Source organism: Lactuca virosa, chromosome 8 (genome assembly GCF_052849685.1).
Source record: "Lactuca virosa cultivar CGN04683 chromosome 8, Lactuca_virosa_CGN04683_v6, whole genome shotgun sequence".
Taxonomy (NCBI): Eukaryota; Viridiplantae; Streptophyta; class Magnoliopsida; order Asterales; family Asteraceae; genus Lactuca; species Lactuca virosa.
This window is the reverse complement of record NC_136433.1, coordinates 271,194,530-271,214,585: the sequence shown is the minus strand read 5'-3', so window position 1 is coordinate 271,214,585 and position 20,056 is coordinate 271,194,530. Positions and strand designations below refer to the sequence as shown.

Below are 20,056 nucleotides of genomic sequence, written 5' to 3'. Positions count from 1 at the left end.
GTATTTTTATTTAATAATAAAACCTCGGGATGTCATGTTCCGATACAGAAACATAAGCATAAACATATCATACATTCATTTACACTAGTGATTTACATCTCTTTTAATCTCTCAGTGAAATGGGTCTTCGCATCGATACCTGTGATACAAAGAAAACTGAGTGGGTCAGGCTTGGGAGCCTGGTGAGCATATAGGGTTTTCAACCCACAATAATACATTTATTATATTCAATCATCAAAAAATCAACCCAAACACCCATCCCCATATCTCCTTTATTTCTTAAGGGTTTACCCTAAGAATCAACTATCCTTCATCCATTCATTCCTAAGGATTTATCTAAGGAATTGGCACGAAGTCCATTGCTGCCAAAGTTTATCTATCAGGTACTAAGTCCATAGTTACCAACATTTATCTCTCGGGTACTAAATCCATAGCTATCAGGCGCTAACTCCATAGTCACCAAGGTTCACTTAACAGTAGGCGCTAACTCCATAGTCACCAAGGTTTATACAATAGGCGCTAACTCCATAGTCACCAAGGTTTACTTAACAGTAGGCGCTAACTCCATAGTCACCAAGGTTTATACAATAGGCGCTAACTCCATAGTCACTAAGGTTTACTTAACAGTAGGCGCTAACTCCATAGTCACCAAGGTTTATACAATAGGCGCTAACTCCATAGTCACCAAGGTTTACTTAACAGTAGGCGCTAACTCCATAGTCACCAAGGTTTACTTAACAGTAGGCTCTAACTCCATAGTCACCAATGTTTATACAATAGGCGCTAACTCCATAGTCACCAAGGTTTAATTAACAGTAGGCGCTAACTCCATAGTCACCAAGGTTTATACAATAGGCGCTAACTCCATAGTCACCAAGGTTTACTTAACAGTAGGCGCTAACTGCATAGTCACCAAGGTTTATACAATAGGCGCTAACTCCATAGTCACCAAGGTTTACTTAACAGTAGGCGCTAACTCCATAGTCACCAAGGTTTATACAATAGGCGCTAACTCCATAGTCACCAAGGTTTACTTAACAGTAGGCGCTAACTCCATAGTCACCAAGGTTTACTCATACCATCTTCCATCACACACCAACTATCCCATCTACCCATGTTCTACCCAACATTTTCGTACATATAAATACTTACACAGTTTAAATCATTTAACACTTATATAAAACATCAATTTCCACGCCCATCTCAAATAGACAAACAATATATAACACCTAGCACGTATCTCATAGAGAATAAATCATATCTATGAGTTAGAAGAAAGTGAATATGCATTCTCACATATAAACAACAATATGTACACATAACACGTATTTCATATCAAATACTTCATAATTATGTGATAGAAGAAAGTGACTATACACTCACTTGATCAGAAGATGATCGGACAGCACTACGGCATGTAGAAGTAGTATTTCTTCGGTGAAACTAGAAGATCTTCACACACCGGGCTTCTCGCAGGCAGAGCTTCGACTCAGAAACTCTTTTCTTCTCGGGATCTTCGGGCTTCGGGACTTGCTTCGGGTCTCGGGGTTGATACCGGGGCTTCGGGGGTTAAAATAGGGCTTAGAGGGTGTATCGGGAGTGGGAGAGAAGAGATGGAGCAACCATAATCGGCTGGCCCTTGATTTTGATATATAGGGCAAATTTCTCATTTTCCACGTCGTGAACAGTACTTTCACGTCGTGGGCTTGATCGTCACTGCATGTGTCATCACAAGTTGGGTCTGGCAGACTCCAGGAGGCGTCAGAAGACATGTCATGTCGTGACCACTGATTTCACGTCGTGGTCTCTGACAGTTTTGGGGTTTCGCGCCCCGAACTTCAGAAATCCATAACTTTCGCATATGAACTCGGTTTTCGACGTTCTTTATATCGACGCATAGGTAAAAACAAGATCTACAACTTTCATTTAGACTTTGTCGGCTAATTTTGAATTTATTTTTATTATATTATTTTTATATTATTTTTAGTAGGCCGGGACAGGAAAACTTTGTTATAAACTCATAACTCCTTCGTCTGACGTCTGTTTTCGTCTACCTTTCCGTCGTTGCACTACTATCGATGAGATCTTCGATTCTCATTTAGAAAGTTTTGTCTAAATATCGATCGATCCCATATTCGAACTTCGGGTTGTACACTGCTAAGCCGAAACTTCGAAAAATCATAACTTCCTCATACGAAGTCAGATTTGGGCGTTCTTTTTATGCACGCTCTCGGTTTAACGTATTCTACGACTTTCATTTAGATCGCTAAGGCCAAATATCGCTCTAACGTAAATTCACTATTTACGTCGCGTTGTGTCGTGCCGGTTCTGTCGCGAAACTTTGACAGGTCATAACTTCTTCGTTATAACTCGGATTTCGGCGTTCTTTATATGTACGGAATCCTTGTAACATATACTACAACTTAGTTAAGATTAATCCTTCTAGATAATCTTCCATCAAAAAGTCATTTTTGATGCTTATCGTCTCTAAATTGACTAGCCCTGATCTACGAGCGTTACACTTTTCTTTTACTACTTGCTATTACACAATCTGAACATCACAGCCTCTCATTCAATTTGGTTGATTAGTACTTGTGTAGTTTTTGACCAAAACAATTTGACGCCCACCGTGGGGCCGTGGTGTTCAAAATCCTCGAAAAATCATGTCTACACAACCGATCCTCTCTTCGTCCTATGTTCCTTCCATTCCAACCTAAAACCTACCACCTCCTCCGAGTGGACCCCCCACTCAGAGGAAAACGCCTGACACTTCCAAGAAAAGCACCCCCACAATCGCTAATCCAGGACGTTTGGGATCCTTAGGGCTCCAGGATCCGACTGCCTCAGTCACTACTGTAGAACTTTTCGCTATGATGAGGAAAATGACGCAACAGGTGACCCAACAGTAGGAGGAGAATAGAGCACTACTCAAAGAAGTGGAGAGGATGAAGGCAGAATTTCAGAAATCCCAGGAAACTACGCCCACAGTTGTGCAACCAAGGATCCTGGACTTCAATAATGCAGGATCCTCAGAAAAATCGCCAGAAGGACACAATTCCTACCACTGTGGCGTCACCCCGGGAGGCAACTATGGACAACCGAGCGTCCATGATCAATGATCTCAATGAGCCTTTTAACACTCCTAGAAACATTGACTCTAGTAACTTCTTAAACAAAAATACTATTAATACTAACTACACTAATGTTGATGCAGGAATAAACCCGAACATGGCTAGGGAACTTCAACAATTAAGACAAATGATCTCCAATGTACCCGGAGTGGTCCAACCAATACTAGAAGCATCCCCTACAAGCCACGGGATCTCGAGATTTGCTCCGACGATAGCCGATACCGAAATTCCTAAGCGCTTCCAAACTCCCATCATGAAGCTATACGATGGGACTACAAATCCTGAAGAGCATATAGCCTAATACAGAGAAATGATGGAGATCATTCCCATCCCAGGGCACTTGAAGGAATCTTGCCTATGCAAAGGCTTTGATTCGACCTTTACAATATCATCCTTCAAATGGCTACTAAACGTTCCCCTATACTCTATTACTTTATTTCAACACTTAGTCAATATCTTTAATAACCAGTTTTCTTGCGACAGAACCTTCGAGAAGATCACTAGTGATCTTTACCAGGTGGTTCAGGATCCTAAGGAAAAACTTAGGGACTTTGTTAACAGGTTTGGTAGGGAAGCTCTGTCATCCCCAACATTGACATGGCCACCGCTGTGGAAGCTTTTAAAATGGGATTAAGAAAGGATTCACCCTTCTACGAAGACCTTGCGATGAACCCATGCAAAAGATTAAATGAAGTCAGGTGTCGGGTGTTGAGGTTCATAAGGCTCGAAGAGGATAGAGAGATCTAGAAGAGAAGAAACTCTTCAGATCAATGTGAGAACCCCAACAGGAAGGCCGAATCCTCGACTCAAAGATCCTACAAATCGAAGCCCTGTTCCAAACTGAATCATCACAGGGTTAATGCCCTTGAAGATGGAGAAGAAGAAGAAGAGCTTCCTAATATCACTGACTATTGTTACTCTATGGATGTTTCAGGTATAATTCATGTTATAAAGGATCTTGGAGATAAAGCAAGATGGCCAAAGAGAGACAGCAAGTCCACCGCTTGGAAAGACAAGTCTAAACGGTGTGCTTACCATGAAGACTTTGGTCACATGACAGAGGACTGCATAGCTCTGCGAAAAGAAATAAACTACCTCCTTAGCAAAGGACACCTCAAAGAGATCCTCAGGAGAAAAAGAGAAAAATCCAAGGAGAACAGCCAGGATGATCACAGGATCCCGGAGAAACCAGGATCTCCACCCTTTGACGCTAAGATAATTAGCATTATCTCAGGCGGATCTAACATCTGTGGTACCTTTTATTCTCAGGCTAAAAGACACGCCAAGGTCTCCAAAATAGAAAAGGAGGATAGGCCACGAAAGAATACCATGGTTAGCAGTGAAAAAGAACTTACATTTAACGAGACTGACATGGAAGGAATTCAGGATCCTCACAATGACAGACTCATGATAACACTATACATGACCAACCATTTCGTTAGAAGGATCCTCGTTGACGGAGGATCCTCGGTCAATATCGTACTCCTAGACACGCTGAAAAGAATGAACATCCCAGAATCAGAGATAGTCAGAAGATCCTCAGTCCTCATAGGATTTAGCGGGGAAACAAAACACACAGTTGGAGAAATAAAGCTACCAATATATATAGAAGGGGTAAACTACATACAATTTTTTGTGTTATTGACACCCTGTCTTCTTATAATGTGATACTAGGTAGACCATGGATCCACGAGATGAAAGCGGTTCCATCAATATACCATCAGTGTGTGAAGATGCCCACTCTGTGGGGGGACAGTGAAGATTATGGGAGATCAACACGAATCGAAAGAATGCTACAAAACCTCTATGAAATCTACGACCAAACCCCAGAACAAATAAAAGCAATCATGGAACTAAGATCCCCGTCTTCAACAAAGGACATCCAAAGGCTAACCAGAAGAGTAGCAGCACTCAACAGGTTAATTTCAAGATCCTCAGAAAGGTGCAAGCCCTTTTACGATATCTTGAAAAATAAAAGAAATTTGAGTGGAAGGAGGAACACGAGAAAGCCTTCCAGGAACTGAAAAAATATCTAAGCTCTGCTCCACTACTAGTGAAACCTATAGATGGAGAACCACTTATTCTCTACCTCTCAGTATCCTCAAACGCAGTAAGTGTCGTTCTGGTCAAGGATCTTCATGAGGAGCAACATCATATCTACTATGTAAGTAAAAGTCTCCTGGATCCTGAAACCAGGTACTCTCATCTCGAAAAATTAATTCTTGCCTTAGTAACTGCTTCTACCAAATTAAGACACTACTTTGTAACACACACTATACATGTAAAAACTAACTATCCTATCAAGAATGTCATGAGAAAACCAGAAATGTCAGGAAGAATGGAAAAATGGTTGGTGAAGTTAAGCACATTTGACATCAGATACGAACCAAGATCCGCCATAAAATCACAAGCATTAGCGGACTTTGTGGCTGACTTTAGTGATGATCTACAAAACGAAGTAGACATGGAAGCCAAGCGACTCCTAGAAGATGAACACCTAGGAAGATGGACGATGTTCACAGATGGAGCTTCAAAATCAGAAAGGAACAGGCCTATGGATCATACTAAAGTCGCCACAGGGGGACATCATACCCCAGACAGTTAGTTGTGAATTCAACACTACCAACAACGAAGCAGAATACGAAGTACTCATCATGGGACTACAATTAGCTAAGGACCTTCAAATCAAGGATCTTCAGGTATTTGTTGATTCTTTATTACTAACCAATCACTACAATGGATCTTATTCAGTGAAAGGTGAAAAATTAGCATTATACCTAGAGATCCTCAAAAAATTAGCTTCTGATTTTGAAAACTTTAGCCTAACCCAAGTTCCTAGAGAGGAAAACACAGAAGCAGATGCATTAGACAATTTAGGATCCTCCCTTAGGATCCCACCAGAGACGAAGCTTCCTATAACTCACATAATAACCCTAGCTATAGAAACCCTCTCCGACAAGTCAGAAGATCCTAAGCGTCCGACAAGCATCGTAACTATTGAATATCCTGACCCTAGGATCCTTCCTCAAAGGGATCCCGACGAACATGATCCTCAAAGAAGTCCACGATCATGAACCCAACCCATTATGTAATATCTCCAAAATGGCAAAATCCCGACAGGAGAAAAAAGTGAAAGAGCGTTCAGGACGAGAGTCTCAAGATTCGTGTTAATACAAGGTAAACTTTACAAAAAATCTATGACAGGTCCATACCTAAGATGCTTGTAAGATCCTGAATCTACAGAAGTCTTAAAGGATATACATGAAGTAGATTGTGGCAATCACATCAGGGGTAGATCCTTTTGCTCCAAAATACTGAGAACATGATACTACTGGCCAACCATGAAGAAAGACTCCTTTCTACATGCTCAAAAATGTGATGCTTGCAAAGACACAGCAACATCCTGCACCAACCGGCAGAACCTCTACATCATATTATCTCCCCATGGCCATTCATGAAATGAGGGATGAATATTGTAGGAGAATTGCCAGTAGCCCCAGGAGGAAAATTCTTCATGTTGGTGATGACTGATTACTTCTCCAAATGGATTGAAGCTGAAGCTTTCGTCCAGGTGAGAGACAAAGAGGTAGTATCATTTATTAAACACAATATCTTGACCAGGTTCGGGATCCCGACTGAAATCATATGCGACAATGGATCCCAATTTATTAGCAAAAGAACAAGAGACTTTTGCACAAGTTGGGGATCAAAATGATAATGTCCACTCCTGTTCATCCCCAAGCTAATGGTCAAGCGGAGTCCAACAACAAAATCATAGTTAACAATTTGAAGAAAAGGTTGGACAAAAAGAAGGGAAGATGGGCAGAAGAACTCCCTCTCGTTTTATGGGCAGATAGAACCACTTCCAAAGTAGCCACATGTCAGACCCCCTATTCCTTGGTGTTTGGGACAGAAGCAGTAATCCCTACTGAAGTAGTGATCCTAACGGAAAGATACTTGCTGCAAGACCAAGAGAATAATGACAGGATCCTAGCATAGGATCTTGACACTATTGACGAGCTTAGGGATCTTGCCAAAATACGCATTGCTGCTCATCAGTAAAGAATCACCAAGGCTTACAATAGGAATATAAGGATCAGAAGGTTTTAAATAGGAGACTTAGTATTAAGGAAAACATTCCAAAACACCAAGGATCCTAGTGCAGGAAAATTGGCTCCCAAATGGGAAGGACCATATCTTGTAGATGCTGAAGCAGGAAAAGGAGCATACTGGCTAGCAACACTCAAAGCAGACATTCTGCCAAGATCCTGGAATGCCACACACCTTAAAGCATACTACATGTAAGTAGGATCGAATGATCCACAACAAAACCAAGGTACACATGTCCTTTACCTTAAAACTTTTATTATTACTGATTTTCTCCTCGAACACATTACTAACTTAAGCATTGGAGGGGCGTTAGCTAGACTAACGCCCACCCTTAGCTAACGTTTGCTATGCAGAACGACATACAGTTAAGGATCCTCAAGAGTGGAGATCTTGAAACATCGGAATCCTCACAATCGGAGATCCCGGAACGTCTGGATTCTCAAGTTTGAACACCCCGAAGCATAAGGATCTTGACACATAAAGATCCCAATACTTTGTAAACTCCATTATATTTAACAATATAATCCCTAAACTATCATGTACACAAGCTAGAGACTGATCATCTCTCCTACGCCTAAGGGTAGTTAATCCCCTCTAAGGTTTAAAGAGCTAATTACCTCTTTCACACAAAGTAAGGTTTATACACCTCGCTTGGACGCACGATATCTAACTGTGGGATACGGATAAGGGGATCATTTCACGATTCAGTGGCTTGGAAACCCTCTTATCTTTGAACACAAGTTGAGATCCTTAAGGTTTATAACATTTTCATGTTATCCAGAAATCGGGATCCTACCCCAATGATTACTCCAGGTTTATAACATTTTCATGTTATCGGGATTTTACCCCAGTAACTACTCAAGGCTTATAACATTTTCATGTTATCAAAGATTGGGATTTTTCCCCAGAAATTACACAAGACCTATAACATCTTCATGCTGTCACACGTTGGGAATGTTCCCCAGAAAATCCGGTCAGATTGTAACATTTTCATGTTACCTACCCAATGAATTATATCTCAAGTAGGGATCCTCCCCAGAATATAACATTAACATGTTATCTATTTTGTCTAAGTCTATAAACATGTTATCCTAAGGATAAATTTCCCTTACAAGATCCAAAATCTTTAGGATCTCTGATGGTAGGGATCCTTACCCTTAAGGATCCTCATCAACCTTTGTTGGTAAAGGACCTCGTTCCTAAATTTGAACCAAAATTCTCTCCTAAGTTGGAATTTACCCTCAGTAAACTCTCAAAGACTTAAGGAGAAACCCGAAGACAATCAGGTTCTATATTTCCTTAATTTTGAAGTTTTAAAACCAAGAATCCTGAATTTTCCAGGATCCTGAATTAATCGCTGACATATGAACTTTCGGAGTCATTCGTTATTTTCACAGAAGTTCCAAAAGCGTAATAGAAACTTTTATGAGTTGCAAATTAATCAATAAACTTGTACAAGAAACTTTTAGATTGTTTAACAAAGTCGGTTATTGTTTGACTAATCATTATTGATCCATTTTGTTTTTTTAGGATCTTAAACATGCAAAGACCTTAGTATTGTGTTATGCAGGAAACAGAGAAAGACAAAAAGAAATAAACCATTATATTCAAAAACAAAGAGGCCTACAGCCTTACAAATGCCATGCATTAACATCAAAAGATTATACTGCCCTAATCACCTAAAAGGCCTAGACCTGAACCTGGCCATCGTCGGCCTTCTCCTTCTTCTTCTCCTCTTCCTCCCCTCCTGGCCACACTACATGATCCTCAGTGATGGTGGCAGGCTTGCTGGTTAGCTTGGCTAATGCCTCACACCATCCTATCACGTCCCAAGATCCTGAATGTTCAAGATCCTCACCAGCTTGATCTTAGCCTCCAGGATAACCACAGCAACGCTCGCCTTCACATCCGCTATCACCTCCTCAAGGCCTGCAAGGTGCTCCTCCTCTTTCTCGGCCTTTTGCTTGCTCAACAGCTCTACCCTCTAGAGAAGATCTTCGTTGGTGGCCTTCCAGATTTTCTCTTGCTCCTTTAGAGCGTACTCGACCTTCTCAGCCCGGATCCTAAGATCGTTCGTGTATTGAGAAGTATAAGTGGAGACCTGGAAGAAACACAGAGATCATCAAAGGAAGAAAAACAGGTATGAAAAATAAATTCTTTCATGCATGAAACTTACAGCCTGGGAAAAAGAGGTCAGCTTCCCAAGAGCATCCTCAATATTGAGGCCCTCTAGACTGAAATTTGTGGCCCCAGAAGTCTTTCTCTTTCGGGATCCAGGAGTCCTTACAACCAGGTCGAGCTGGACTTTCTTTGGAGGAACCACAACAGAAGACTTTTCCTGCTTGATTCTAACCAGGTCACTGGTCATATCATCCTCGAGGTCAGCTAGAGCGAAGCGAGAATTGGAGTGAACGGTCCTGGAACCTGCACATAACATAAGGATCCTAATAAGATCAAGGATCTTAAGGCAACTACTTGAAGTCAGAAAGTAAAAAGATGCGTACCTGTAGCCATAGAAGCTATGGTGGAAGATTCTTCTTGGAGACTGAACTGGTTAAGTTTAAGAGATCTATCTGCCTCCGGGGGAGAGAAAAAGTTGGCAATCTTATCCTCTGAATCCTTAGCAGTGACAACAAGCTCTCCAAACTTGAAACTTGTAACAAAAAAACAAAATAGGCATAAGATTTCAGGATCCCAAAGGAAAATATTGAAATCCTACCCTTCTTAACCCAATCCAGGGGCAAGAGATCCCAACCGGGAATAGATTCACGTCTCACAAAGAAGTATCTTCCTTTCCAAGCCCCATCGTTATGCTTGGTTTTCAGGATTAAAGGAGACTTGTAGGTTTTGACCTTAAGGAGGAATCGGGAGTTTCCCAAAGTTGTAAGATCGTATACACAGGCCAGCTCAGAGAGGCTTATATCCATGCCTTTCGACTGATTTATCTGATCGATCCAATAAAGGATCCTCCAAATAAAAGGCATGACATGGATATATGAAATCCCGGTCAACTTAAAGAATTTAGAGATTATTCCCGTGAAAGGATACCTCAAACCTAAAGAGAAGGGGCACTTAGGAAAGCACACCCAAGTGGGAGAGACAAAGTCCGGCTGAATAAAGGGATCAAAGGGTCTGAAAACGACTCCGGAAGGAAAGGCTCCAGCGAGTCTTAGAGACTCAATATCGTCGTCACCAAAAGAGCAGGACTCCTCATAAGAGAGGATCCCCTGATCAACGAAATCATCGTCAGGGAGGGCCAAAATGCTTTTACGAGACACCGCCATTTTTCGACCCATGGTAGAATAAAAGTCTAGAGGAAAAATTACCTTCTAAATCGCAAGACGGCACAAGAAAAGCAAAGAAGAACGGATACGAGAACATGAAAATGATCCCTCATATTTATACATAGTCGGTTAATATGATTTGACTGCTAACGGCTAGACGGCTAGTAAACTATCCGTTGGAATTTAAATCACCTAGCCGTTATGGGTTAAAATTGAAAATTACTATCCCATATTCTCTTACCTATTTACTTTAAGTTATTCCTTTAATATTTACGGAACTAACCCATATATTTTCAGGAATAACTTCGGGGTAATTGTTGGGACCAGGATCCTTACTATATCCATGATCCTCAAACATCCAGGATCCTCAACCGTATCAGGATCCTGGTTAATTACCGTTATTATTTTTATCAATATTTATAACGGTCATATTTTGTCTATAACTAACACGTGTGCAGAAGTAGTCAGGGGAATACCAATTCTCAACGAAGAATCATCTCAACTATGCTAAAGACCCGGAATACTTGGTCAAATAACGTTCGTGAAGCTGGTCATAGAGGATCCCGAGAATATCGGACATCTTGTTGGCTAAATTAGACTATAAATTGACACTTGTAATCTGCACACGACACACTGTTCTTTAGCTCAAGCTTACTCTATGAAATTCTCTACTCATTCATACTAAGAACTCATTGTAATCTTTACTTTATATCAATAAAATCATCAAGGCAGGTGATCATTATTACCTCCTAAAGTTTTATGCCGGAGATACTAGCAAGGATCAAGAGCTTTCCTTGTAAACCATCGTGTCACTTTTCTTTTACTACTTGCTATTACACAATCTGAACATCACAGTCTCTCATTCAATTTGGTTGATTAGTACTTGTGTAATTTTTGACCAAAACAATATATATATATATATATATATATATATATATATATATATATATATATATATATATATATATATATATATATATATATATATATATATAAAGGACTATATGTGTACACCCTATTAAGTCATTTTTCCGACTTACCTGAACCAACAGTCATAAGGACTAAATGTGTATAGTTAAACAAATTAAATGATCAAATGTGGACGAAAAAAAAAACTCAGTGACCAAATGTATATAAATCGAAAAATATATTACCCTTTTAAATCATTATCCCTACTTTGAAACTAAAAGTTATGCTTTTCTGGTATCCAAGATTGGAGTGTGATATGTCTATAAATAACATTTTTTTACATAGAACACCATGAAAAAAATATTCTTCTTAAACGAAATTTGTATGAAAGGTTTAAAGTTAAGAAAAAACTATATTTTCATAAGACAAAACTACGAAAACCTATATAGGGCGTGTTCGGCACAGAGCGTTTGGGAGCGTTTGAGAGCTTCTAGCTTCTAGCTTTTGACAAAACGCTCCGTATTGAACAGAAAGTCTCGTTCGCTACCAGCTAATTTTGCCGTTTAGTTTAAACAAAATGCTTCTAGCGTTTAGTTTAAACAAAATGCTCCAAAATGCTCCAAATCCAAATGCTACTTCATGTAGCGTTTAACAAAATGCTACAAGCTACAAGCTACCCGCTACAAATCACCCGCTACCAGCTAATTTTGCCGAACACGCCCATAAATTTCTTGACAAACCGAGCAAAATGACATCCCTTTGCTAAAAACAATCGTAGTAACACACATTTTTGCAAATAGTTATCTGCAAAAATACTAGCTATTAGATTATTTTCTATTTTTGGCTGCTTTACAGTAAAAAAAAATTAAAAAAAGTTATTACGATTATTTTCTTATTTGAAAAAACTTTATTGTTATAAAATAAAGAATGATTTTTTTTTTTCATAAAAGATATTGAAAAACTCCCCTGTATCGTTAGATGCTCTAAATCATTAACATAATTTAAAACATTCCATTAAACAATTATAAAGAACATGGTGGCCTCGAAATCAACAAGAATCACGCTGCAAATCAAACACCATGAGCCTGGTTTTAAACTTTAAACGTAGACTTGGACTTGACATTTATATCCCATCCCATCCATCCATTCATCGCCATAGCCTTTAGTAACTGTAAACAAAGCTTAGCCTCTCTCTCTCATCTCGCTTTTACAATTAATGCAACTGTCCATCAACCAGCAATGCTTTCCCCTCTTCTACTTCTTTTTTCAACACCCAGATCGTAATCGTTCACAAAGGTACCTCTTTCCTCCCAAAATTTCATCTTTTTCTTACCTGTTTTTCGTAGTTTAAGTTGATTTGAAATCCCCTTCCCTTTTTGTGAAAAGCGGATTCTTATTTCGCTGAATTTGTATCATTTCAGTAGTTTAATCGGTGTATATGACCTGGGTTTCTTAATTTACGCTTTAATTGTAGTGGGTTTTCGATCAAATATGAATTTGAGCTGCTTTCTGTGTGTTAGAAGGTGTACAGAAATGGAAAAGTCGATAGCTTCTTTTACTTGAAGTGATTCATGCTTTAATTTATGCCCGATTTGGTGCTAACTTTTGTATGTTCAATGGAAAGATCTGTCGATTGTTCGAGTTTATTCTCTCGTTTTTTTTCCTAAAGCGTTGCACTCAAAAAACTTGATTTTGTATGGTGGAAATACATTTGAAAGAGGGGAGAAGCGTGACAAGATTGAATTTTGGTATTCTTCTTGGATTTTATATCATCTTGAAAGTTTTAGGCTCCAAAAATTGAGCATTGTTGCTGATACCCTTTTTTATTTGTGCTTTTTCAAGATTATTCTTCAGGGGATATAAAAATAAAATGCGCTATAATCAACAGAAAGAATCTTGGTTATCTCTTTCTGTATGCATTACAATTATATAGTAATTCTTTCACTTGTCATAACATGTTTGAACTAAACACAGTTATTGGATAAGTTTTGTTCTTTTCTTTTTTATATTAATTATTAAATAAGATACCAAGAATACAACTTTGCTTACCTATGCGTTGGTCAATTGACTATTTTCCATGATTTTTGATCATATTCCCTTTATTTCCTTGCTTTTCTTGTCGTCTTCACATGACTACATTTATACCCATAAAAATTTCCCAGTTGTTATATTATAATAAGATTCTTTTCAATCGTCACATGATCTATGCATTATCTAAATCTTGTTCACATGCAATTATTCATTATATAAATGTATTTTGTTATAAAGTAGTCATTTGTATCTTTGACGTAAGTTCAAACTGATTCCCACACCATTTTCTTGATTGTCGTTTCAGAAGTTTCTGACTTTTGACCAAGTTTTCCGAATCTTTATCTAAATTCACAACAAGTTTTTGCTTCTTTTGTTGACTGGATTTCGAAAGATTGAAAATGGGGTGTTGTGCCTCCACGGGTAGTAGGGGTAGTGGTGGAAAAAAGAGAACAAGAAGAACATTTTCCGATCATGTGAGTGCCTTTCACCACACTTCTTCTGTACCCAATAGGATTTTTGCAAATGGGAAGAGCCGAAGTTCTTGCATTTTTACTCAACAAGGTCGTAAGGGAATAAACCAAGATGCAATGATCGTGTGGGAGGTAAATTTGTCTTTTTTTATTGTTCTGTTATTTTTCTAGTAACCCTTGAGCTGATACACTCTGTCCCAAAAACATCATGTCAGATATAAATCAATAAGGTACACTGTGGCCCACTAGATGACTGACATAACATGTCAATTAATAAGGTACATTGTAGCCCACTAGATGACTGACTGACATAATATGTCAATTAATAAGGTACACTGTGGCCCACTAGATGACTGACATGTCAGATAGCTCAATCCACAATGGAATTGAAACTCCCACACTGTGGTTATAGCTATAGCTGCTGAGACTCGAACCTGTAATTTATGGTTTGGAATCTTTTTGTAGGATTTTATGGCGGAGGATGTGACATTTTGTGGGGTATTTGATGGGCATGGGCCCCACGGACATCTTGTTGCGCGTAAAGTTCGTGATACGTTACCCGTAAAGTTGTTTTCGTTTCTTGATTCATATGAATCAAAGAAAAAAGGGTCTACTACTTCTATTTGTTGCAATGGGGAAAATCATGGATTAGAGGCGGATGATTGTGAGGAGGAAAAACCGGAGTTATTATGGAGAGAAGCTTTTTTAAAATCTTATAAAGCAATGGATAAAGAGTTAAAGTCTCATCCCAATTTGGATTGTTTTTGTAGTGGAAGCACCGCTGTGACAATCGTTAAACAGGTATCGTTTTTTTCTACAAAATTAATGTTTTTTTTTATTATTTAATGGATTTGATGCCGATAGGTCTTAATAGAGTTTTTTGAACATTTTGAATTTAAGGGATTGAATCTTTTTATGGGAAGCATCGGAGATTCACGTGCCATCATGGCATCTAAAGATACCAACGATTCACTCGTAGCAATTCAGTTGACCATTGACCTAAAGCCCGATCTTCCAAGTATGACAAAAAAAAAATAACAAATCTTTTTAAATCTTTATTTAGTCAATTTTTTTACTACACTAACTTGATTTTCATGTTATAGGAGAGGCCGAAAGGATTAAAAAATGTAAAGGGAGAGTTTTTGCATTACAAGATGAACCGGAGGTCCCGAGAGTTTGGTTACCATTTGATGATGCACCGGGGCTAGCAATGGCACGAGCTTTTGGAGATTTTTGTTTGAAGGAATATGGAGTCATATCAATTCCTGAAGTCTCTCATAGGATTCTTACAGAAAGTGATAAGTTCATTGTTCTTGCTTCCGATGGGGTACATAGACATTTTTTTTAATCAAATTCATTGCTTCCTTTTTTTCTCTTAAACATAAACAACTTTTGTCTTGTACTGCATTTGGCGTGCATTGAACTGAGACTGTGACTCATGTCAATAGAATAAATATCACATTTTTTGTCCTACACTAAAAGGTGAAACAATACGGGACAAAGACTCGATCTTGATATCTTGTCTGTGTAAAAAGACGTGAATGCCCTCCTCATTCGCATCATTAAAAATAGCCCTAGAAAGTTTGTTAGGTAAATCTTGTACCATGTGACAAACGCAGCAAGGCTGCGTTTGTTGCATTATATATGATGGATTGGACAGACTTTCTAAGGCTATTTTCGATGTGGCGAATGTGGAGGGCATTCATGTCTTTTTACACAGACAAGATATCAAAATCGAGTCTTTATCCTGCATTGTTTCACCTTTTTGTGTAGGACAAAAAATGTGATATTTATTCTATTGACATGAGTCACAATCTCAGTTGAATGCATGCCAAATGCAGTATAAGTTGGTTTTGTTTTGTTTTACCCTTTTGATGATTGAACTCGTGCCACGTTGCTGACGTTACGTCTATTGTAGATTTGGGATGTTTTGAGCAACGAACAAGTGATTGAAATCGTATCCACATCTCCAACTCGGTCAACAGCTGCCCGGATGCTGGTTGACTCAGCTGCCCGTGAATGGAAATCCAAATACCCGACATCCAAAATGGACGATTGTGCGGTTGTATGTTTGTTCTTAGATGGAAAAATGGATTCAGAATCCGATAATGAAGAACACGGTTTCTCTTCCGCCACACTCCAAAGTAATGCTGGTGAATCGGATGATGGTCAGAATCCTGAACCCGTTTTGCAAAGAAATTTCACAGTGAGATCGGCGGAAGAGAGTAGAAAAGACCAAAACGACGTAGTTTTGGAAGGGAATGGGGAAACTGAAACGGGTGTGGTTGAAGATCAGAACTGGTCGGGTTTGGAAGGGGTCACGCGAGTCAACTCGCTTGTTCAACTTCCGAGATTTTCAGAGGAGCAATCAAGGACTTAAAAAATATTTCTTTCTTAATGTTAGTTATGATTTGATTTTGTGTTTTTTGGGAAGTTGGAAAATGTATAATATTTTCGCTAGGGTTGTTGGCATTGCGTGGGATGTGGATTATTTTATCATATAAAAGAGTTTTCAAATTCGTGCTTTTGCTAATTGCTCATGTTTTAATACAGTTAATTATTTTTAAAAGATAATAACAAATTATGTCAAAATTTTCTACAACGGTAAATCAGTAATGTAGTTTAAATTTAAAACAAGCTATTTACATTCTCTTTCCGTTTATAGCAATGAATTTTAAAATTTTACTTAATAACAATGTACTTTCATTAGATTTCTAATAAGCTTTTCAAGATGGTTTAACTCTTGTATAAGTCCAAAATCGTCTATTTGGGTCATAATCCCCAATATAAATCCATTTTTCAACAACTTTTATTTCTTTTTTAATATCGGCAACTCTTTTATTCATTTTTTTGGATTTCTGCTACGAGAGCTCTACGTGCAATAATTATCGGACACATTACCGAGTTCATTTTTTTGGTCATCTTCAGTGCCCTTCATAGCTTCAAAAATATAATCGGACGTCTTATATGAAAATAGTTCATCATGATAGAAATCCGGTTACTCTGGGAGACTGGGACAACATAGTAAATATTTTAAGAATGAAATATGGACTTTCTTCATTTCCATAATGATAACCAACTTTATTGTTATCGAATGATGTTGCATCTAATTTTATTTTCTTTGATTTTTTCATAGATATTTTTTATAACAAAAAGATAGGCAGGTGAATGAATTAGTGTGAGCTTTGGTGTAAAATAATGTTATGATTTTAGTATGTTTATATAGTAGTTAGATAAGATGGTATATGAGGATTCATAAAGAGGTTAACATGTAGAAAAATAGGTGGTTAAACAAGAAAGGATTTTACGTGGCTCAAAAATTATAACATTAGGTCCTACCGAGATTTGAACTCGGGTTACTGGATTCAGAGTCCAATGTCCTAACCACTAGACCATAGGACCAATTGATGATTTCAAAGATCCACAATACATATTTAACTTGAAAAGTATATTTCGAAACCCTCATAAACCCCTGATTACAGGTTTCGAAACTTCAATTCAGAGCAAAGTCGATGCAATTTCAAGCTACAAATTCAATTTTAACGCAATGAGAAAAACCCTACTGAAATCCCTCTACCCCATCGCAACCAACAGACCTCACTCTTCGTCCATAAATGGCAGAAGAAAGATTAATCACCCACTTCACAATTCATCAAAACCCGACCCGAATCCACTTCCCATCTCAAACTCCAGATGGGTTTTCACCACAACCGCACCCCCACCACCGGAATGGGTTCAACCCATCAACGACACCTCCGATCTCATCACACTACACCCCAAACCTTCACCATGGGTTGACCAGATCCTCAATCTTTTAAACGACGATTCATCCCAAATGGAACCCAAATTGGATGAGTTTTGTCGCATATGGTTCATCAGATTATCACCCAATTTCGTTTCCTACATTCTTAGTTCTAGTCGGGTCAAAAACCAGCCCGAATTGTGCCATCGGTTCTTCAAATGGGCAGGTAAGCAAAAGGGTGGTGGATACACTTACTCTCATAATCTTGAATCTTATGCTTTCTTGATTGATGTTTTATCTGTTTCTAAAGATTTAAATAGGGTTAAATCTGTGTTCATTGAGCTTAAACAAAAGGGTTTCTTGATGAACATAAAGTCTACAAATTTATTGATCAAATCATTTGGGAATCTCGGAATGGTTGAAGAATTATTATGGGTATGGAAACAAATGAAAGAAAACGGCATCGAACCCAGTTTGTTTACTTTCAATTTCTTGTTAAACGGTTTGGTTAATTCAATGTTCATCGAATCAGCCGAACAAGTTTTTGAAGTTATGGAAACTGGGGCCATTAAACCCGATACTGTAACATATAACACAATGATCAAAGGGTATTGTAAATCCAGAAACACAAAGAAAGCCAAGGAGAAATTTACAAAAATGGAGGAAAAGAACATAGAACTCGATAAGATCACTTATCTAACTTTAATCCAAGCTTATTATTCAGACAACGATTATGATTCTTGTTTGAAACTTTACAACGAAATGGAAGAAAAAGAACTAGAAATCCCACCACACGCTTATAGTTTAGTAATTGGAGGTCTTTGTAAAGACGGAAAACCAATGGAAGGTTATATGGTTTTTGAAAACATGATCCGAAAGGGGCGTAAAGGTAATCTTGCTATTTACACCGCTTTAATGGACGGATATGCGAAAGCCGGACATGTAAATGAGGTGATACGAATTTTCGAGAGGCTAAATAATGACGGTTTTACCCCTGACGAGGTCACTTACGGTGTAATTGTGAACGTTTTATGTAAAACCGGACGATTATCGGAGGCGTTACAATATTTTAATTTATGTCGCGAGAATAAAATCGCGATTAATTCGATGTTTTATTCGAGTTTAATCGATGGATTCGGGAAATCCGGGAAATTATTAGAAGCCGAAAAGTTATTCGAAGAAATGGTTGCCAATAAAATTACTTGCGATTCGTATTGCTATAACGCGATTCTTGATGCGTATATGAAGAACGGGAAGATCGATGAGGGATTGTCGGTTTTTGAAAAGATGGAAATCGACGGTTGTAATCGAACGGTGTACACGTACACAATCGTAATGGATGGATTATTTAAAAAACATAGAAACGAAGAAGCTTTAAAGATTTGGGATTTGATGATTGATAATGGAGTAACACCGAGTTCGGGTTCGGTTAGGGTTCTTTTGACCGGGCTTTGTTTATCGGGTAAAGTGGGCCGGGCGTGTAGGATTTTGGATGAGTTGGCACCAATGGGGGTAGTTGTGGAAACGAGTTGTGAAGATATGATTAATGTTTTGGTCAAAGCGGGTAGAGTTGACCAAGCGTGTAAATTGGCGGATGGGATTGTGGATAGAGGGAGAGAGATACCCGGGAGGGTTCGTACGGTTTTGATTAATGCTTTGAGAAAAGTTGGGAATGCTGACATGGCGATGAAGTTGATGCGTAGTAAGATTGGGATCGGGTATGAGAGGATGGGTACGATTAAGAGGCGTGTGAAGTTTAAGGTGCTTGTTGACAAGTGAGGTGTTGTTTCTTTTTTTACTCAAAGAAGGGTAAAACGGTCATTTACTTTTACTCATTAAATCGAGAAAAAGAAATAGTCTTTGTTTATGTAACACTTACTCTTGACAAATATCATTTATCCATCAAGTACTTTATCCATACACGGGAATAAAGAAAAGCCATTAATCTGCTAAGCTATATTTGAGTATTTCTTTTTTACTAAACGCAGAAAAAATGACTTAATCGAGAAATTCAAGGGAACGGGGTTTTATTTAAGTCCCAACTTTTTACAAATTTGCATACATTTTCTTTTTCTTTCATTTTTCGAAGTGTGCCCGAAAGTTTTTCAAATAGGATTTAGGGCTAAATGCAAAAATAGCAATGTACTTTCATATATTTGTTTATTATAGCATCCTACTTCCGTGTTATTCTATTACAACATTGTACTTTGAAAATTCTACCCAAGCATAGCAATTTAATAAAAATACAAAACAATTTCATTGCTTTAATGGAGCACATTTTTCAAAGTACAATATCCTGATAAGAAAAAAATATATATTTAAACTACAATGCTATAGTAGGGAAGTCTTTTATGCTATCCTGAATGATGAGTATGGGGA

The 20,056-nt window shown here is 38.3% G+C and overlaps 3 protein-coding genes and 1 non-coding gene across 5 annotated transcripts; 3 read left to right on the top strand and 1 right to left on the bottom strand.

Annotated features, from left to right (window-relative positions):
• Positions 1-4,052: 4,052 nt before the first annotated feature.
• LOC145131517 (uncharacterized) lies at positions 4,053-8,924 on the top strand. Its single transcript, XM_079066191.1, has 2 exons — positions 4,053-4,601; positions 8,772-8,924. The coding sequence occupies exons 1-2, from the start codon at positions 4,053-4,055 to the stop codon at positions 8,922-8,924; spliced, it is 702 nt and encodes a 233-aa protein (XP_078922317.1).
• A 3,580-nt stretch (positions 8,925-12,504) lies between these two features.
• LOC145129638 (putative protein phosphatase 2C 52) lies at positions 12,505-16,454 on the top strand. Of its 2 annotated transcripts, none has more exons than XM_079064406.1 (6): positions 12,505-12,730; positions 13,977-14,067; positions 14,401-14,736; positions 14,836-14,953; positions 15,039-15,262; positions 15,854-16,454. In XM_079064406.1, exons 1-6 carry the CDS (start codon positions 12,651-12,653, stop codon positions 16,313-16,315), a joined length of 1,311 nt encoding a protein of 436 aa, XP_078920532.1. In that variant the 5' UTR covers positions 12,505-12,650; the 3' UTR covers positions 16,316-16,454. The 2 variants fall into 2 exon arrangements, with proteins under 2 accessions (XP_078920532.1, XP_078920531.1); XM_079064405.1 differs by having other exon boundaries at positions 12,508-12,730; positions 13,770-14,067.
• An 811-nt stretch (positions 16,455-17,265) lies between these two features.
• Positions 17,266-17,337, bottom strand: TRNAQ-CUG (transfer RNA glutamine (anticodon CUG)). Its single transcript has one exon. It is a non-coding gene; the product is annotated as a tRNA-Gln (tRNA).
• A 91-nt stretch (positions 17,338-17,428) lies between these two features.
• On the top strand, positions 17,429-19,544 carry LOC145133873 (Pentatricopeptide repeat (PPR-like) superfamily protein). The gene has a single exon (XM_079068828.1). It carries the CDS (start codon positions 17,483-17,485, stop codon positions 19,454-19,456), a length of 1,974 nt encoding a protein of 657 aa, XP_078924954.1. The 5' UTR covers positions 17,429-17,482; the 3' UTR covers positions 19,457-19,544.
• The last annotated feature ends 512 nt before the right edge of the window (positions 19,545-20,056 follow it).